This window comes from Babylonia areolata, chromosome 27, assembly GCF_041734735.1.
Source record: "Babylonia areolata isolate BAREFJ2019XMU chromosome 27, ASM4173473v1, whole genome shotgun sequence".
Lineage (NCBI taxonomy): Eukaryota > Metazoa > Mollusca > Gastropoda > Neogastropoda > Buccinidae > Babylonia > Babylonia areolata.
In genome coordinates, this window is record NC_134902.1 from 40,876,138 (window position 1) to 40,898,497 (window position 22,360).

The following is a 22,360-nucleotide window of genomic DNA, read 5'->3' on the forward strand; positions in this document are numbered from 1 at the left end:
ACACAGACACATACACACTGTGACACCCTTTCTGTGTACACGTATACACACACAGACACATACACACTGTGACACCCTTTCTGTGTACATGTATACACACACAGACACAGACACACTGTGACACCCTTTCTGTGTACACGTATACACACACAGACACATACACACTGTGACACCCTTTCTGTGTACACGTATACACACACAGACACATACACACTGTGACACCCTTTCTGTGTACACGTATACACACACGGACACATACACACTGTGACACCCTTTCTGTGTACACGTATACACACACAGACACATACACACTGTGACACCCTTTCTGTGTACATGTATACACACACAGACACACACACACTGTGACACCCTTTCTGTGTACATGTATACACACACAGACACATACACACTGTGACACCCTTTCTGTGTACACGTATACACACACAGACACATACACACTGTGACACCCTTTCTGTGTACACGTATACACACACATACACACTGTGACACCCTTTCTGTGTACACGTATACACACACAGACACATACACACTGTGACACCCTTTCTGTGTACACGTATATACACACGGACACATACACACTGTGACACCCTTTCTGTGTACATATATACACACACAGACACATACACACTGTGACACCCTTTCTGTGTACATGTATACACACACAGACACACACACACTGTGACACCCTTTCTGTGTACATGTATACACACACAGACACACACACACTGTGACACCCTTTCTGTGTACCCGTATACACACACAGACACAGAGTGACACCCTTTCTGTGTACATGTATACACACACAGACACATACACACTGTGACACCCTTTCTGTGTACATGTGTACACACACAGACACATACACACTGTGACACCCTTTCTGTGTACATGTATACACACACAGACACATACACACTGTGACACCCTTTCTGTGTACATGTATACACACACAGACACACACACACTGTGACACCCTTTCTGTGTACATGTATACACACACAGACACATACACACTGTGACACCCTTTCTGTGTACATGTATACACACACACACACACTGTGACACCCTTTCTGTGTACACGTATACACACACAGACACACACACACTGTGACACCCTTTCTGTGTACATGTATACACACACAGACACACACACACTGTGACACCCTTTCTGTGTACATGTATACACACACAGACACACACACACTGTGACACCCTTTCTGTGTACATGTATACACACACAGACACATACACACTGTGACACCCTTTCTGTGTACATGTATACACACACAGACACAGACACACTGTGACACCCTTTCTGTGTACATGTATACACACACAGACACAGACACACTGTGACACCCTTTCTGTGTACATGTATACACACACAGACACATACACACTGTGACACCATCTCATCTACAAATATACTTCTCGGTGCACTGGTTGAAATGCAACATGAGCCAGACTATTTTTCTCATAGATCACAATGTTAAAAACAGCAAACACAATGTTCATTTAGATTCAGAAATGAAAGACTGACATACCAATAGCCCAGATTCGGCTGAAGGAAGTTGAACAGACTGAAAATGACACCACTGTGTGTTCTGCATTTGTCAACAGCTAATAATGATCAATCAGCTGCTCTTGTCTATGGTTTATTTATGTCTGAATAATCTATAGTGTTGTTTGCATGAATGTTTCAGTTACCATTACATGATCACAATCCATCTTTGATTTTTTGCACAAATACAGTATTCTATCAAAAACTGTGATAAGTATCATGACAGTTCACTCTGCAAACAAAATGCATGAAAAAAAGCCAACCTTGCCAACGATCCTCCATACCGCCTTGTCTCCCAGACGCTGCCGCGCCCACACAAGGGAGACCATTCCCCTGTCCTGGAGCAGAGTGCAGCACAGGTCCCGCATGGTGCGCGACACCAGGGACAGGTTGTAGAGCGAGAAGCTGTCCAGGAACTGGGTCAGGTGGCGGAGGACTTCCGCCGGAAGGTCTTCCAGCTGCAGGGCGGAGGTGGAGGTCGTTGTGACCTCCCTGCTGCTGTCTGGTTTCAGGGTCATGCCACTGAGACGAACACGCGAGTCAGGGCTGAGTCCCGTGTACATGACCCCCTTTCTGTGGGCAAGCTGGTACTGCGAGGACTGTGGGGGCTGGACGGAAGACTGATAGTTACCTGCCCCTGGTGGACTGTGCCCTGTGGAACACACCCGGTGGTCAGCAGGTTCAACAGAGGGAGAGATCTTTCCATTCTCCTGGACATTCTGATCTGGTGCTGATGGTGTGCAGGTGGTTCCTGCTGAAGCCAGCCCTGGACTCTGTGGGTTCCCTGGGTCATGGGGCCCCAGAGCACTCCCTGCCTGGCAGCCGTCCTCTTTCAGACTGATGCTGTCCAGCAGACAGGAGAAGGAATCTGCAGAGGGCGGGGGATCCTGTGCACAAGGGTTGAGGACCGATGCCAGTTTGAAGTCTTCAGCCTTTCTGGACGGTTCAGCATCAGACACGGCAGCAGACACTTGTTGACTGCCTTCTGTTCCTTTCAAAGTGCTGTTCTCCACTGAGGCAGTTGAGGGTTGTGGACCTAGCTGTGTGTGATGTTGCTCTGTACAGTTGCCAGGAGGCAAACCACCTGATATATGGGGGTGGTGGTTACACTTTGTGGACGTGTCTTGATCATCAGCTGTTTGAGCACCTGTGGGCAGCAGATGAGAGGGTGTTTGATGTGAAAAGTCAGCCTGATGGCTCAAAGCGGTCACCCCAAAACTCTCCAACAGCCAGCTGTGGTGGATGGTCATGTTGGGCAGGTTGGGGCGAAATCGTCGAAAGGAGAACGGACAGCCTAGGTAGGCCAGCGGACAGCGCTGCTCCATCCAGCCACTGAGGTCAGACTGGATGCGATCATGCACTGCATGAAAATGACCGGCAAATTCATCACGGCGTACATCCTGAGCGCACACAAAGGTGTAGGTGTTGCGGGGTTTGGGCTGACATCGGGCGATGCATTCCACGCTCATGCTGACACTGAGGATACTCCTCAAGACCTGGCCGTCCTCTGCCTCACGGTCCTGACCGTCCTCTGCCTCACGGTCCTGTGGGTCTGCAGAGAACCCATCCACTTCTTTTCCCGGGGACCATCTGTTTCCTGTGCTGACGCCCCGCTCTGTGCTGGAGGACCCTGCCCCGTCACAAACAGAACCTGGCACTGACGGGGAGCTGGCAGGGGGCTGGCTGGACACACCACACCACGCACTCCGCTCTTCTGGCCTGACAGCTTTCTTCTTCAGCTGGAGAAACGTGGAGTCCCACCTGTCCGGCAAATCTGTGGCCACATCAAAGTGAGGGGGAGACAGAGGTTGTGGTTGTGCTGAAGGGAGCAGTTGTGGTGTCTGACAACTGGGGGAACTGAGGGACGTTTCCTGAGGACAGCGAAGCCAGTCAACCAGCAAGCGGTGGTCACGCATGGCCAGTGCTGTGTCCAGCTGTGCACAGTCTGCGTACGTCTTCCTCCTCACAACAGGCTGCTCTTCTCTGCCCCTGGACGGCTCTGAGTGTAACCTGAACACACATCAACTACAGTGCTACATGATACAGATTAACACACAGCTACAGTGCTACATGATACAGATTAACACACAGCTACAGTGCTACATGATACAGGTTAACACACATCAGTTACAGTGCTACATGATACAGGTTAACACACATCAGCTACAGTGCTACATGGTACAGATTAACTCACTCCATGCCAAGAGTTTTTGCCCTTGCCAATCCCTGAAAACCCAGGGTTTGTATAGGATGGGGAAAAAATTGTAAAAAAACCAAATAAACACCCAGACAATTGATATTTGGTATATGTATGCAAGGAATGTTGTTCCATATGTGTGCAAAAAATCAAAGTATTTACTCACCGTCTTGATGTTGATCGCGGTATTCATATTTAGTGTATTTTTTAGCATTTTTGCACCCATCAGAAAGGTACAATAACATGTTCCACATCACATTCTAACACTATTTGAGGGACTGAAGACCTAGTGCATGCAATGAAGTATGAACAGGTGGTGAAGAAAGTTGAAATTCACTCATACAAGAAAAAATATTGTCTCTACATAATGAAAATCAAAGAACAAAGAAAAAAACTCAACCGGCTGGGTGCTGACTGGCCAGTCAGCTGACAAACCTGGTATGCCAGTGAAGGGATGTGCAAGAGGGAAAAAGGAAAAATTGTCAGTCCAATCACTGGTGAAAACACTTGCAAAATCGTCCATTTCCTCAGTGGTTTCGTCGTCTGTGTCTGTCTCATCTGCTGGCACATGTTCCTCACTTTCCTCTCCATTGTAAACACTCTCTTCAGTGGCCGAATCTGTTTCTAGTTCATCGGGATCTGGTTCAAATTAACTGTCCGAAGAATCAACATTATCTCCTTCGACATCAGAGCCTTCAGTTTGGATCATTTCCAAAGCATCTTCGACGCTGAGTAACATTTCACCTCTCCGACCGTGTCGAACACTTCGCCGTGACGCCATCTTGTCAAAAAACTTACAAAGCTGACAGGGGGCACGCTTTGTTATCAAGTGCGGTTGAGCTTATCGCGACACACACGCAGCGTGTGTGAATGAAAAGCTGACCAGAGGTGACGTAAGATATCACATCTGCTTTTGATTTTCGCATCCGACGCGTCACTCCGACAGCACGACTTTTTAAAATCCAAGTCCGCATATGCGGACATTGGCATCCAACGCTTTCTCCGACGATGTCCGCATATGCGGACAATGGCAGCGAGTGAGTTAACACACATCAGTTACAGTGCTACATGATACAGATTAACACACATCAGCTACAGTGCTACATGGTACAGATTAACACACATCAGTTACAGTGCTACATGATACAGATTAACACACATCAGCTACAGTGCTACATGGTACAGATTAACACACATCAGCTACAGTGCCACATGATACAGATTAACACACAGCTACAGTGCTACACGATAGAGATTAACACACATCAGCTACAGTGCTACATGATACAGATTAACACACATCAGCTACAATGCTACATGATACAGATTTACACACATCAGCTACAGTGCTACATGGTATCAATTCTATTGCCAGTGGACGATTCAACCACTGACAAACTTTCAATTGTATCTAATTTTCAATAGAAATTTCACAGGCATCACATCTACCCAAACTCCTAGGCAAAAGCACACACACACACACACACACACACACACACACACACACATAATTATGACTCCTATTAGATTCTAATAAAAATTCAAGATTCCTTAACTCCTGTGGAAAGAGGTCATTTTCCGTCTTCGGCCCAACAACTTGGAATTCTCTGCCTATTGCTCTCAGGCAAACAACTCATCTATCTACCTTTAAAACAAATCTTAAAACTTATCTCTTTAAAAAAAATACTTGCCATAACTCAAATAGTGCTGTTGTCCCAGGCCCATGGCAATGTGAGTGTGTGTGATGGGAGAGTAGAGAGAATGGGGGTGGGTAGATGGATGGTGGTGGTGTGGTTCGAAAGGGAGAATGACCTGATTTTTACCCCTTTTAGCTTTTCTACCCAAAATTTTATTTTACAATTTTTACAAAATCTGTGGCATGCAGATTACAATTATGTTCCTTTTTACATGCATGTATTTTAAGTAAAAATTGCTGTCATATCAGCCGTTTAATCATGTTTGTCTGTGTGTGTGTGTTGTGTGAGTGTTGGAGTGTAACAGTTGTAATATTGATAGTATGTTACTTTGTGAATTTTATGCAGTGTGTTTTCATAATTTTAATGATTCTGTTTTATGTTTCTGCTACTTTTTATATGCTTTCTTGTTTCACTTTAGGTATTGGATTGTAAAGCGCTTAGAGCTTGCTTATGCTTGTATTATAGCGCTATATAAAAATAAAATATTATTATTATTATTATTATTATTATTATTATAATTCAAAGTCATGCTTTCATCTTCCTGTCCTTGTCCTCTGTATCTCTTTAGTCTTTTTTCTTCCTATTATCAAGTTTTTCTTCTTACTTTTTATGCTGCAACAGTTTGCTGTTGTTACTGTTTTTACCAATCCCTACGATAAGAACTTTTTCAAATGACTGTATGCAGACATATATATATATATATATATATATATATATATATATATAACCACAACACTAATAGTAATAAAGTAATATATCACATAAAGTTATATGAAAAAAAAGAGAGAAGTATTTTGTATACAATATTACGTGTACAACAACAAAAAGACTTCGAACCCCCAAAAAGCAAAATTTGACAAAATCTGCTTTCATAGAAAAAGACAAGTACGAGGTGTGATTCTATACGCACGCACTCAAACACAAACTCTCTCACACACAGCAATCTTTTGTGCATGCCTGTGGACAGCAGCCACCTCCTCCTTTACTGGCACCGGGACATCAGAAATGAGCAGCTTCTAGTTCACCCCACAAGCTGCCAGTTCTGCCATACGGGTGTAATTGCCCAGTGGCACTTTCAATCTGGGGGTCCTGGGTTCGAATCTTGGTAATGGCACCTGGTGGGTAAAGTGTGGAGTTGAGATTTTTCCGATCTCCCAGGTCAACATATGTGCAGACCTGCAAATGCCTGAACCCCCTTCGTGTGTATATGCACACAGAAGATCAAATGCACATGTAATCCTTGTCAGTGTTCAATGGGTTATGGAAACAAGAACATATCCAGCATGCTGCCCCCCCAAACCCTCCCATCCCACCCCCTCCCCCAAAACAGAATATGGCTGCCTGCATGGTGGGGTAAGTAATCAAACTGGTCATAGACGTAAAACGTTAAATGTCTGTCTGAGTGTGTATGTGTGCGTGCCTGAAATCTAACTGAATGACTCAAGAAACGAATGATGAGTACCCAATGGCAGCTGTCAGTCGGCTCTGCCCAGGTCGGCAGCCTGTTGTGCAAATGACCCCGTGTTTGTAAAGTGCTTGGGGCTTTGTCTCCGACCGAGGACAGGCACTATATAAGTATCCATATCATTCATTCATTCTTCTTCTTCTTTGTGGGCTGCCACTCCCACGTTTACTCATGTGTACACATGTGGGCTTTTATATGTATGACCTTTTTTACCCGCCATGTAGGCAGCCATTCTCCATTTTCAGGGATGTGCATGCTGCATATTTTCTTGTTTCCATAACCCACTGAACGCTAACATGGATTTCAGGATCTTTAACATGCGTATTTGATCTTCTGCGTGCGTATACACACGAACGGGGTTCAGGCACAAGCAGGTCTGCACATATGTTGACCTGGGAGATCAGAAAAATCTCCACCTTTACCCACCAGGCGCCGTTACCAAGATTCGAACCGGGGACCATCAGACTGAAAGTCCAACACTTTGACCACTTGGCTAATACGCCCGTCATCCATTCATTCATCCAAGTTCTGACCTGTTCCACTCAGCACGACAATGCACGATGCTGGCAGGGCAGCCACTCAGGTGCTCAGCCAGCTTTTTGCGCTGCAGAAGGGTGGGGCAGCCATGCTGACTGTTGAGGCATGCCACCCGCTCCTCGGCACACAGCAACACATGCTCGCTCTCCTTGCAGCCGTGATAGCGCTGGCCGCAGCCTCGGGGGCACTCCACCACATCACAGCTGGTCACCTGACCAGCCGACTGCGATGCCTTGCATGCGCGGCTGACACAGGCAACGCAGTGCTCATGGTCCAGGGCAGAGCAGTAATAGTGTTCCTCTTGGACGTTTCTGTCTCAACAAACACGTCAGGTAGGGCTATAGTGTCCACAAGTGGCACAACTAATATCTAGAATATATAATAATAAAAGGAAAGCATCCTAATTAAATTCTACAGAAAAACAGCAAAAAACCCATCATTATCCAATTCCGAAGAAAACCAAAACCAAAAACAACAGCAACAAAAACAACAACAAACAAACAAAAAAACAACAACAAACCAACCCAGTAGCATCTGATATGAAACACGTTTAACTAAAAGTAAACTACTTCGAATTCTTCTTCTGCGTTTGTGGGCTGCAACCACTGTGTTCAGATGTCTTCCTGAACAAGTGGGCTTTTAAACATGTATTAAATGACCCTTTTTAGTCTTTATGAACAAGTGGGCTTTTAAACATGTATTAAATGACCTTTTTTTGTCTTTATGAACAAGAGGGCTTTTAAACAAGTATTAAATGACCCTTTTTAACCTTTATGAACAAGTGGGCTTTTAAACATGTATTATATGACCTTTTTTAGTCTTTATGAACAAGAGGGCTTTTAAACATGTATTATATGACCCTTTTTAGTCTTTATGAACAAGTGGGCTTTTAAACATGTATTAAATGACCCTTTTTAGTCTTTATGAACAAGTGGGCTTTTAAACATGTATTATATGACCTTTTTTTAGTCTTTATGAACAAGTGGGCTTTTAAACATGTATTAAATGACCCTTTTTAACCTTTATGAACAAGAGGGCTTTTAAACTTGTATTAAATGACCGTCTTTAACCTTTATGAACAAGTGGGCTTTTAAACATGTATTAAATGACCGTTTTTAACCTTTATGAACAAGTGGGCTTTTAAACATGTATTAAATGACCGTTTTTAGTCTTTATGAACAAGAGGGCTTTTAAACATGTATTATATGACCCTTTTTAGTCTTTATGAACAAGTGGGCTTTTAAACATGTATTAAATGACCCTTTTTAGTCTTTATGAACAAGTGGGCTTTTAAACATGTATTATATGACCTTTTTTTGTCTTTATGAACAAGAGGGCTTTTAAACATGTATTAAATGACCCTTTTTAACCTTTATGAACAAGTGGGCTTTTAAACATGTATTATATGACCTTTTTTAGTCTTTATGAACAAGAGGGCTTTTAAACATGTATTAAATGACCCTTTTTAACCTTTATGAACAAGTGGGCTTTTAAACTTGTATTAAATGACCGTCTTTAACCTTTAACAAGTGGGCTTTTAAACATGTATTAAATGACCGTTTTTAACCTTTATGAACAAGTGGGCTTTTAAACATGTATTATATGACCTTTTTTAGCCTTTATGAACAAGAGGGCTTTTAAACATGTATTAAATGACCCTTTTTAACCTTTATGAACAAGTGGGCTTTTAAACATGTATTAAATGACCGTTTTTAACCTTTATTAACAAGTGGGCTTTTAAACATGTATTAAATGACCGTTTTTAGTCTTTATGAACAAGTGGGCTTTTAAACATGTATTAAATGACCGTTTTTAGTCTTTATTAACAAGTGGGCTTTTAAACATGTATTATATGACCGTTTTTAGTCTTTATTAACAAGTGGGCTTTTAAACATGTATTAAATGACCCTTTTTAACCTTTGTGAACAAGTGGGCTTTTAAACATGTATTATATGACCTTTTTTTGTCTTTATGAACAAGAGGGCTTTTAAACATGTATTAAATGACCCTTTTTAACCTTTATGAACAAGTGGGCTTTTGGTGGTGTGTGTCCATCGAGATCGATGATGACCATCGTTGTCATCCAGCTGGGGGATGCTCATGAATCTATCTGTGTGTGCTTTTAAACATGTATTAAATGACCGTTGTGTGTGTGTGTGTGTGTGTGTGTGTGTGTGTGTGTGTGTGTATGTGTGTGTGTATGTGTGAGTGTGTGTATGTGTGTGTGTATGTGTGTATATGTGTGTGTATGTGCGTGTGTGTGTGAGTGTGTGAGTGTGTGTGTGTGTGTGTGTGTGTGTGTGTGTGTGTGTGTGTGTGAGTGTGTGTGTGTGAAGTCAAGTCAAAATGATCTGTACTGAGGGTAAAAGAATAAGCTTATAGTATACAGCTTTTTTACAACCTGCCCTGAGAAAAAAAAGAAAAAAAAGATATAAAAGGAATAAGTGGGGGAAGTGAGGGTCTGGAGAGGATAATAAAGAGATAAACAATTATAAGTAACACACAAGAAATTTTATCAAAAACAACAACAAAAACAATACGAACGTAATAGCTATAAATATATTGTATGATACTGACACAATTATGACATACAATGCGCTATCCTTACACCATTAACTTAATTCAGGAAGAAAAGGGTGACAGTAAGAACGAGAGATAGATAGATGGATAGATAGATGGATAGAGATGGATAGAGAGAGAGAGAGAGAGAGAGAGGGGGGGCGGGAGGCAGACAAGAACAGACAGCAGGGTAAAGGTAACAGTCGACAGAGAGTCAGAAGGACAGAGAGAGTCTAAGGTTAGAAAGACAGACAGGTATTATAGACAGGCAGATACAAGGATAATCATGTGTGCGTGTGTGTGTGTATTTGTATTTCTTTTTATCACAACAGATCTCTCTGTGTGAAATTCAGGCTGCTCTCCCCAGGGAGCGCCACCCATTTTTTTTTTGGGGGGGGGGGGTTGTATTTTTTCCTGCATGCAGTTTTATTTGTTTTTCCTATTGATGTGGATTTTTCTACAGAATTTTGCCAGGAACAACCCTTTTGTTGCCATGGGTTCTTTTACGTGCGCTAAGTGCATGCTGCACACGGGACCTCAGTTTATCGTCTCATCCGAATGACTAGCGTCCAGACCACCACTCAAGGTCTAGTGGAGGGGGAGAAAATATCGGCGGCTGAACTGTGATTCGAACCAGCGCGCTCAGATTCTCTCACTTCCTAGGCGGACGCGTTACCTCTAGGCCATCACTCCACTGTGTGTGTGTGTATGTGTGTGTGTGTGTGTGTGTGTGTGCATTCTTCCACGTGGAAAGAGGGTATGTATGCATGACTTGGTGGAAAAGGGGAGGGTGGGATAGGGAAGAGGGTATAGGGACTGCTATGTTATAATATTACATATGCAACCACCAGATCTGCTTTGAATTTGGCCCATTACTAGTTTACTACTTCCATAACTTCAGTGGTTGCAGCCGCACTAGCTGATCTTTCCAACGGAGCCAAAGGTTTGTATCAGTTAAATAAAATTCTTCAAAAAAACCTCTTAATAATTATATTTTAACTTTCGATATCAAATGGCTTACTGCCTCAATCTGTTCCAGTCGTCATGTTACACAACTGTTGGAAACTGACGTGGAATGGTGTGATACACATGACACATGTTAAAATGATCTCCACCTTTTCCCTTTAACCATGGAGGTATATAGCAACAGACCCTGCCGCTACCTTTTAGGTAAAATTTATATGAAACGTGCGAAAAGGGTAAACACTTTGAAAGCGACCACGCCCTCCAACAACAAGTTGACAGAATGAAGTTCCCCGGCTTCAAATTCTCCACTGGTTCGAAGCTGCGAATGAGTGGCATAACTATCACATTAGTTCAGACGCCGGGAAAAAAAAAGCTGTGAAACTTAATGTTTGTTGAAATAAGCACCCCTTAACCTTTGTTGGTGGGCCAAGGGATACAAAACAATCGAACTGCCAAAAGAATTTTCTAAACTAACAAGGTAAGCCTGCTCATCAACCCAACTTACTTGAGGGTAAATCCTGACACGATCATTCCAACAGAATTTGTCAATTTCTCCACGAACTGTTTGGCTTTCTGGCACTACCAGCCACGCACTGTTCGACCAGCCTTTCTGCTCGTTCCACGCTCTTTTCAGCACCGCACCCGCAACTTCGCCATTATCTTGATTCAGCTCAGCTTCTAAATGGCTCGTTTCTTAGTTGGCTCTCTCTGAGAGAATCTTCCAAAAATAACATCTGACGTAATCGTTCGTTTATTTATTTATAGTCTGTTCATATAAGATGATGATATTAGACTGAAAATAAATGATATTATTAATATTATTTGGATTATTATCATTCCTATCATAATGATGATGATTGTTAGTATTAATTAGAAATCGACAGTTCTGTATATTCGAATGAAAAGGGGGGCGGTTGAGGTGGGGGGGTAGGTGGGCAAGGGGGAGGTGACTAAGACAGGAAGAGAGAGACAGAATCTGATCAATCTGACGTAATAAGCTCACCCTTCGACCCCCTCCCATTCGTCTGATTGATCATTATTTATCATTTTATGTCTTATTTCAAGGAAGCCATAAACGGTTATCTTGTGTGTGGAACTGAAGCCATCGAGTAGCTGTTTGATCATGCTACATTTTCTACCAGGCCATTGCAAGTTTCCCTATTTTCCGTGGCCGTGGTGCAGACGAATAGAAAAGTGGAGTTAATTTATTAAACCCAAGTCGCAATCGTCATACCCATGTTGGAGACGGAGAAATACGACTGGAAAATTTATTGTGTTCAGACCTATTTGAGCCCATTATAATTATAATAATAATTATTATATATATATATATATAGCGCTGAATCTTGTGCAGAAATAAATCAAAAGCGCTTTCGCACCAGTCATTCACACGCATGCAAAACTCAAAAACTGGAAAAACTAAAGACAAGAAGCGGCAAGGAAGGGAGGCTATTTTGGGAAGAGGTGGGTTTTAAGACCTGACTTGAAAGAGCTGAGTGCGGAGACTTGACGAAGAGAAAGAGGAAGTTCATTTCAATTGCAAGGCCATGTCCAGAGACAGAGAAAGAACGGCGGCCAGCAGTCGAGTGTTTGAATCTGGGTATGCGTAAACAGAGTGGATCCGAAGCCGATTGCAGAGAACGAGGTGGAGTGTAGAGGTGATGGCAGCCACAGAGATAGGAAGGGGCAGATTTGTGAATAGATTTGTAACACAGAGTGCTGATCTTGTACCTTATTCTGTGTGAGACAGGTAGCCAGTGGAGATGTTGCAAAAGAGGAGTGATGTGCTCAGATCTTTTCTTTCTGAGCCGAGAACGAGTCGGGCAGCAGAGTTTTGTATGCCCTGAAGGGACTAAATGGATGAAGCAGGCAAACCAGATAGTGAGACGGTTACAGTTGTCAAGGCGAGAGAGAATGAGAGAAACGACAAGTCTATATGTTGCGCCTTGCGCCAGTGGACAGATATTTCCGGATGGAACTGATGCGCCGCAATTGACAGCAGCAGGATTAACATGTCTGACTGATAAATTTTTGCATGGACAATGTCGAGGTTCCTGACTGAACTGGAACTGAGAGGGATGGATGTACTGCCAAGTTTGATTGTGTCAATTGTAATGGAAGACAGTTTTTGTTTAGTTCTTATGATCATTGCTTAAGTTTTGTCCGCGTTCAATTGTATCTTATTTAGAATCATCCAGTTTTGTATGTCCAGGAAGCAGTTAGATGTTTCTTGCAAGAGCGACGACAATTTTTCAGGGGTATCATTCTTCTGGAGTTGAGTGTCATCAACATAAGAATGATGACTGACATGGCGGTTGATAATTTCAGCGAGAGGAGCAGTGTACAGTGTGACGAGCACTGGGCCTAAAACCGCCAGATCCCTGTGGGACTCCATATTCGATTTTAACGTGTTCACTTGGAAATTATCAACAATGACAGACTGGAATCGGTCAGTGAGATACGATTTGAACCAGTCCATTGACAAGGGGACAGGGGTTGTATATGCAAGAAATCAAAGTTAACTTCAGTTCAGTTCTTGGGACGTTTCATAAGCCTTGCAGTTTTTTAGTGCCCCAGTCTGACAATTGGAGCTGCCAGTGCAGTTGATCAGGAGTAATACTAATAACTTTTATAATTCATCATATAGGTCAAATTGCTGATACTTTACCTGTCCAAGGAGATTTTCGAAAGTCAGTGTTAACAGTGGGTAACTCTCTTAACATGTAAAGACATATAATGAGTGCATTCCAGTAAGGTGCAATTCTGTTACTAAAACGTTTTTTTTCGAAGAATTGTCCTTAAATACTTAATGAATGGTTTGTCGGTGGCATTCCTTGTTATGTAAGTGAAAGGTTAAAAGAGCATGATATTTCTTTTATATAAACAGGTATATATTTCCAACAATGCTTTGTTCATCCACGTTATAGTGTTACTCAGTTTGATAATGGCACTTTACTTTCTTTTATGTGTATTGGCCTCTGTGGTGCATCATTTTTTTAACATAATTATGACCAACATTCTTCCACTGTAGCATCATATTGTTCAAAGGGCTCCAGTTAATACTGCTGAGGTTTTTCCTGATATTTTGGTTTTTTAATTTTTCATATACAAGTAAAAGATACAATAAAATAAAATAAAATAAAGAAAGAAGAAGAAGAAAAGAAAAAAAAAAAGAGAGAGGACGTCATGGTCACTCTTTCCAAGAGGACTGTGATGTTCTGTATCAGATAATATTACTTCCTCTGAACTGACAAATGTCAGATCGTTTCTTGTAGGTCTTTGTCCCTCTCTACGCCTTGTGGGTTTTTCAACACATTGTATCAGATATACCTCTGACAGCTTCCACAAAATCACTATCTGTTTTGCTTGAGCAGCTGGTTGTCCAGTCTATTTTAGGGAAATTAAAGTCACCCATGATACAGATATTGTCATACTTTTGAATGTAACTTGATTTAATGGACTCAAACAGTTTATCATGATTTTCATCAGTTGGAGCTCCTTCAAATTACACCAATAAGGGTCTTTCTTCCAGAGTTATCTGAGACCTGGCACCAAACACTCACCTGAAACGATGTATCATTTAGTAAGTATTCTGGCTGGACACTGATGTCATCTCTAAGTTTTCTGGATGGACATTGAGGTCATCTCTAAGTCTTCTGGATGGACATTGAGGTCATCTCTAAGTTTTCTGGATGGACATTGAGGTCATCTCTAAGTTTTCTTGATGGACATTGAGGTCATCTCTAAGTTTTCTTGATGGACATTGAGGTCATCTCTGAGTTTTCTGGCTGGACACTGATGTCATCTCTAAGTTTTCTGGCCGGACATTGAGGTCATCTTTGAGTTTTCTGGCTGGACACTGATGTCATCTCTAAGTTTTCTGGCCGGACATTGAGGTCATCTCCAAGTTTTCTGGCCGGACATTGAGGTCATCTCAAAGTTTTCTGGCCAGACATTGAGGTCATCTCAAAGTTTTCTGGCTGGACACTGATGTCATCTCAAAGTTTTCTGACCGGACATTGAGGTCATCTCCAAGTTTTCTGGCCGGACATTGAGGTCATCTCCAAGTTTTCTGGCCAGACATTGAGGTCATCTCAAAGTTTTCTGGCCGGACATTGAGGTCATCTCTGAGTTTTCTGGCCGGACATTGAGGTCATCTCAAAGTTTTCTGACCGGACATTGAGGTCATCTCTGAGTTTTCTGGATGGACATTGAGGTCATCTCTAAGTTTTCTGACCGGACATTGAGGTCATCTCTAAGTTTTCTGGCCGGACATTGAGGTCATCTCCAAGTTTTCTGGATGGACATTGAGGTCATCTCTGAGTTTTCTGGATGGACATTGAGGTCATCTCTAAGTTTTCTGGATGGACATTGAGGTCATCTCTAAGTTTTCTGGCCGGACATTGAGGTCATCTCTGAGTTTTCTGGATGGACATTGAGGTCATCTCCAAGTTTTCTGGATGGACATTGAGGTCATCTCCAAGTTTTCTGGATGGACATTGAGGTCATCTCCAAGTTTTCTGGATGGACATTGAGGTCATCTCTGAGTTTTCTGCATGGACATTGAGGTCATCTCCAAGTTTTCTGGATGGACATTGAGGTCATCTCAAAGTTTTCTGGATGGACATTGAGGTCATCTCTGAGTTTTCTGGATGGACATTGAGGTCATCTCCAAGTTTTCTGGCCGGACATTGAGGTCATCTCTGAGTTTTCTGGATGGACATTGAGGTCATCTCCAAGTTTTCTGGATGGACATTGAGGTCATCTCAAAGTTTTCTGGCCAGACATTGAGGTCATCTCAAAGTTTTCTGGATGGACATTGAGGTCATCTCTGAGTTTTCTGCATGGACATTGAGGTCATCTCCAAGTTTTCTGGATGGACATTGAGGTCATCTCCAAGTTTTCTGCATGGACATTGAGGTCATCTCTAAGTTTTCTGGATGGACATTGAGGTCATCTCTAAGTCTTCTGGATGGACATTGAGGTCATCTCTAAGTTTTCTTGATGGACATTGAGGTCATCTCTAAGTTTTCTTGATGGACATTGAGGTCATCTCTGATTTTTCTTGATGGACATTGAGGTCATCTCTAAGTTTTCTGGATGGACATTGAGGTAATCTGTGAGTTTTCTTGATGGACATGGAGGTCATCTCGAAAGTAGAGTGCCACACCTTGTGATGGCTTTGTATCTAAAAAGGAATCGAAACCTGGGATGTGATATTCAGTTAAATTTACTTCCTTCTGGCTTTTGCTTGTAATTTCTGTCAACGCCACAATATTCGACATCCTTTCCTCTGTGAGTGCTGACAATTCATCCTTTTTGTTTTGAAAAATATCCAAATTTGTATAAGTAACAGTGAAATTATTCAAACCTGTACTAACAGCAGTTGAGAAAGGAAAAACTGGTGCTTTAAAACAAAAACTGTTTACATTACAATCCTGCTGCCTCATGCTCAAGCACTCTGCAGGCTGGTCAGCTGGCGAGGCCACGTCTGCAGCTTTTTGTGAAGGGGCAGATCCATCCCTTCCACCAGCGATGTTCAACAGTCTTTTAACAATCCGACCATTTCTGATTATAAGGTCAGTATCCCATGCTGCGATGCGGTCTTATGTCTGCCTTAGGTCTTTGTGTTTCTGCCTCTGCAAGGGTATAGTCTGGATTGAAGTGGAGTTTATCTTCTTGTCTTGTCTTGCCTTTGTTCAGTTTGTGATAGTTCTTTAATATTTTGTCTTTGGTCTCTTCGTCTTTTACTTTGAATTTCAAGAGTCTACGTCGGTGTTGCATGCGGCCCAATTTTGTGATATCAAGGATTTCTGTTTTGGTCAATATTGGGTCGATTTTGGTCAGTATTTTTTCAGGTTTGTTGTGTCCTCTCTCTATCTGTGTTTCCCCATCGCTTTCTTTCAAACCCACCAGTATCACATCATATTTCCTTTTTTCCCATTTCTCCTCTCGTCCACAGTATCACATCATATTTCCTTTTTCCCCCATTTCTCCTCTCGTCCAAGGTTTTCAGTCAGTTTCTTTCCCACCATCTTTTCTATCTTTTCATCCAGACTTGTGCCGTATGTTCTGATTCCAGTTTGTCAATTCTTACTTCCATTTTCTGGATCACTCTGATCATGTGGTCAATTTTGGCTTCAGTTTCAGTTTCCCTTTCGCAATGCTCTGATTGACACTTCTCACACTGCCACTGAATACTATTGCCGGGCATTCCACCAGGAGTTCACTTTGCCACTGAATACTATTGCCGGGCATTCCACCAGGAGTTCACTTTGCCACTATTGCCGGGCATTCCACCAGGAGTTCACTTTGCCACTGAATACTCAATGAACCTCATACAGAAAATTGAAAACGGAATGGGAAGCCCAGAGTGGCATAAGGCAATGCGCAACTTTCAGATTAAAAAACTCACATGGTCATACTGCCCGGGACATGCAGGTGTTAAGGGAAATGAGCGAGCTGACAGACTTGCTTGTAACGCAACACCAACGAGCGGCCTACATCTAGGAAAATCGGAAATCCTCAGAAAAATCAAAGAATACCAAAAAGAACAGGTACAAGGCCATCACACCATCGATCGCCTCAAAGAAATAAAAGCAGAGAGAGGGAGCGGCCGCAAGTCTAACATGAAAGGTAGAGCACGATGCTTTGCAAATCAAACAAATATCGGCATCATTTCCAAACCAACCTTGCGCAAATTTCTTCAAAACGGAACAGAGTCTCTGTGGGCCTTTCCAAATACAATAGACTGAGCAACACACTAGACGCCACGTTTTTGGCATCAGAGATCTTTTCCCATCCCTCTTGCGGCCAGTCAGTGGCAGCCTCTGTGCGTGTGTGTTTGTGTGGATGTGTGGGTCTGTGCTTTTGAGTGCGTTTGTGAATGCGCGAGAGTGTAAGTGTACACAAGTGTCAGGAGAGATCTGTGTACGTGTGTGTGTGTGTGTGTGTGTGTGTGTGTGTGTGTGTGTGTGTGTGTGAGAGAGAGAGAGAGGAGGTGGGAGTGCGGGGGGAGGTGGGGTAGAGGATGAGGTATGTGAGTATATGCATGCCTACACTGTGGGAGCAACAGGGTATTGGAACGTATATATATATATATATATATATATATATATATATATATATATATATATCTTTGTATATATGTGTGGGGGGTTGGGGGTGGGAGATATGGGCGTATGTGTGTGTGCTTGTACAAGTAAGTGTTCATTTCTGTGAGTGTGTGTTTGTGTGTGTGTGTGTGTGTGTGTGTGTGTGTGTGTGTGTGTGTGTGTGCCGTGGAAGCTGCGATACGTTGACTAGAAATGAGTGTGTGGAGGAGGGGGGTAGAGGAGGTGCAAGGTAATGTGTGTGTGTGTGTGTGTGTGTGTGTGTGTGTGTGTTGGAGGTCATGTACGTTTATATGTATTTGACGGTGCTTTCATATCTGTGAAACTGCATGTTTGGTGCATTTCTGTTGTGCATGTGTGGGTGTGTGTGTGAATGTGTGTCTTCATGTTTTACATTTATTCGCTTATTTATCACCATTGTTGTTTTATTTATTTATCTATTTATTTATTTATTTATTTATTTATGTATTTATTTATTATTATTATTATTTATTTATTTATTTATTTATTTATTTTTTTAATCATTTTATTAGTATTACTATTATTATTACTACTACCTTTTTCTATATTATAATTATTATTCATTTATTTATTTATTTATTTATGTAAGCTTATTTATTATTTATTCCCCCGTTTTTTTGTTGTTGTTTGTTTTTGTTTGTTTTTGTTTTTGTTTTTTTGTTTTTTTGGGGTTTTTTTTCTCAAGGCCTGACTAAGCGCGTTGGGTTACGCTGCTGGTCAGGCATCTGCTTGGCAGATGTGGTGTAGCGTATATGGTTTGTCCGAACGCAGTGACGCCTCCTTGAGCAACTGAAACTGAAACTGAATACTGTTGCCGGGCATTCCACCAGGAGTTCACTTTGCCACTGAATATTATTGCCGGGCATTCCACCAGGAGTTCACTTTGCCACTGAATACTGTTGCCGGGCATTCCACCAGGAGTTCACTTTGCCACTGAATATTATTGCCGGGCATTCCACCAGGAGTTCACTTTGCCACTGAATACTGTTGCCGGGCATTCCACCAGGAGTTCACTTTCCCTGTTTAGTGTGAGCAGCTAAAATGGACCCACCGTTCACAGTCAAAACACACGATACAGTAGTTGTCCTCAATGGCTGTATCGTACATGAGGTACATGTACTCTGGACCCGATTTTTCCCGTGTTTCGTTTGACGTTCTAAATAGCAAGTCATTCAGTTGCCAATGGCAGTTGTTTACCTGTTTGCAAAACTCTTCGCTGGCAGGTTTTAGAATTTAGTGGAGGCAGTAAGGTAGAAGAATAACAAAAATATCTGCTTACCTTGTTAATGTTAACGTAAACAAACAAACAAACCGTGCAGAAGAAACGATAGCGGTGAAGTCTGGTAGTGCTTCAAAGTGAAAGCAGGGAGGCAAGAACCAATGTCGGAGAGATCAGTGAACTCGGTCACCAACTCTCCAACATGTGTGGAAAAGTTCTCCATGAACACGATAGTTTTTTTCACCAGCAAAGTGCCTGTTACATTCAGGCTTGCTCACTCCAACTGCGCTCTTTCTTTTCTCTTTTTCTTTCTTCTTCTTCTTTTTTTTTGGGGGGGTGGGGGGGGTTGAATCGGCCACTGGCCAAAGTATCCACACACACACACACACAAACACACACAAAACCCATAATTTTTGCAGAGCAAAATAGTGACCGCCTTCTCCTTCGCGCATGCATGCGCAACTCCTTTGCCCCTTGCGCATCTTGCAGGCTACACATTTTCATGACATGGATTCTGACCACGCGGACATGTGGTATGCAAAACAGAAGTATGTACAATTATTGTGTCTGCCTCATCACGGTGTTTCCTCATTCAACTACTTGGATACAGCATCACACAGCGAAGCCAGCTGTATTAGATAAGGATTTCCTTTCCGAACAGTTTCACAGGCGTTTGGGTTGAAGTCTTTGACTGAACACATAAAATTACTAAATAATCCGTTTTCTTGGCCGACTCTTCAAAACACACCATTCCGACTGTACGTTTTCATGCATCAGATCACTTAGTTCTCGGTCACGTCGGGAACTGTCCGAGACAGAGTTGTGTGTGTTTTGGGGCACGAGGGCCGTGCCACTTTTTGACAACCAACGACACTAACAATAATTTCAATACAAGTTTCTAGTGTGGAGTGATGGCGCCTAGGAAGCGAGAGAATCTGAGCGCACTGGTTCGAATCACGGCACAGTCGCTAGTATTTTCTTCCCCTCCACTAGACCTTGAGTGGTGGTCTGGACGCTAGTCATTCGGATGAAACAATAAACCGAGGTCCCGTGTGCAGCATTCACTTAGTGCACGTGAAAGAACCCACGGAAACAAAACGGTTATCCCAGGCAAAATTCTGTAGAAAAATCCACTTCGATAGTAAAAACATTAAAAAAACAAAAAAAACAACAAAACAAACAACAACAACAAAAAACAACAAACAAACAAACCCTACAGGCAGGAAAAAAAGAAGAAGAAAAAGGTGGCGTTCTCAATGTAGTGACGCGTTCTCCGTGGGGAGAGCAGCCCGAATTTCACACAGAGAGATCTGTTGTGACAAAAAGAGTAATATAATACAACACAATACAACACAACACAACACAACACAACACAACACAATACAACACAACACAACACAACACAACACAACACAACACAACACAACACAACACAATACAACTGACTCATTTCAGCCAAGCACAGTGGCCTGGGTCTCCGCCACCCATGGCTGCAGTCGTCGTGAGGGACTGTCACTGCACGTGCATCATGTCATGTTGATTGTGTCATGTCGATCTGCAGGTCGTCACGCCGTGCCTGGCTCGATGACAGGGGTGCAGAGAAATGGGGACAGGAAGAGAAGTCAAAGTGGAATTGGTTTATTCCTGGCAATGCCATAGCCCCAAATGAAGAGGTATCTGTAACAAATCAGACATTGGCAAATACAAATACTGATATGGATTCATATAATATTATGAAAAAAGGATGGTGTGCTTTGAAAGCATTACATCTCTAATTCTTAACGCTCGGCATAAAAACATACTGAAATTTCAAACCATATTTTCATGTGTTGATGACATCAGCGAAATCAGTCAGGACAGGAAGAGAGAGACAAAGAGAGTGAGGGAGAGAGAGAGATTGAGAGAGAGAGAGAGAGGGGGGGGGGAAGCAGAGACAGACCAACACAGAGGCAGAGACCTACAATGAGAGAAGCACGGACAGAAGGACAGACAGACAAACAGAAGCAGGTAAAAATCAAAATATATAGAATTATAACATCTCTGTCTAGTTCTGTGTGTGTGTGTGTCTCCCCACTGAGGTCGGGGTGGAGGTGATTCCTCGGGTCCTGGTGGATAAATAAATGATGTTCTTTCGTTGTTGGTGACACTGGGCATTGGGGTCCGTAACGGTTACTGGCAACCTCTGCTGGGAACAAAAAACCCAGTCCAGCAGGTTGAATAATATAGAGATGGCGGTTCAAAGAGTGCCGCCTGTTGGGGCATGTACTGTCAGCGGAGACCCTAATGGTCCTGTCAAGCACCGCAGTGTTGTGAGGGCTGCAGTGCTGTGTGGCTGTCAAAATTAGGTAACAACCTCTTTAACCCTGGAGCGGCGGTCGTTAGGGTCATGGCAGGTACAGTGGATGGGTGATAAAAAACGTTGAGTGGATGGGGGCTGTTGGGCCCAGTGTGTGTGTGTGTGTGTGTGTGTGTGTGTGTGTGTGTGTGTGTGTGTGCGTGTCCGAGCGGTTTCAGGTGCTGGATTAAGGCACCAGTCTCTTCGGGGGCGTGGGTTTGAATCCCATCGCTGCCATTCTTTTTTGTCCGTGAGGGTGTGGGTTCGAATCCCGCTCGCCCTTTCAGTCTCCCAAGTTTGACTGGAAAATCAAACTGAGCCTCTTGTCAACCGGATGAGACGATAAACCAAGGTCCCATGTGCAACACGCACATGGCGCACTGAAAAAGTACCCATGGCAACGAGAGTGTTGTCCTCTGGCAAAATTATGTAGAAGAAATCTGCTCAGATATATATATATATATATATATATATATATATATATATATATATATATATATATATATATATAAGCATGCACTCAGTGCCTGACTAAGCGCGTGGGGTTATGCCTCTGGTCAGCCATCTGCCTTGCAGATGTGGTGTATCGCAGTGACGCCTCCTTGAGTGACTGAAACTGAAACTCATTCGTCACAATAAAACACAAGAGCACGGGAACAGGATGTCAGGA

General features: G+C 42.7%; 1 protein-coding gene across 5 annotated transcripts in view; it reads right to left on the minus strand.

Moving 5' to 3' along the window:
* LOC143301424 (F-box only protein 30-like) overlaps positions 1-11,664 on the minus strand; it is a 32,833-nt gene extending 21,169 nt beyond the window's left edge. For all 5 annotated transcript variants that reach the window (XM_076615708.1, XM_076615709.1, XM_076615707.1 and 2 more), the window contains exons 1-3: positions 11,509-11,664; positions 7,475-7,789; positions 1,846-3,592 (exon numbers count right to left, since the gene is read on the minus strand). In XM_076615708.1, the coding sequence (XP_076471823.1) occupies positions 1,846-3,592; positions 7,475-7,789; positions 11,509-11,534 (2,088 nt within the window). In that variant the 5' untranslated portion in view covers positions 11,535-11,664. The remainder of the gene's footprint in view (positions 1-1,845; positions 3,593-7,474; positions 7,790-11,508) is intronic.
* Between the last annotated feature and the right edge of the window lie 10,696 nt (positions 11,665-22,360).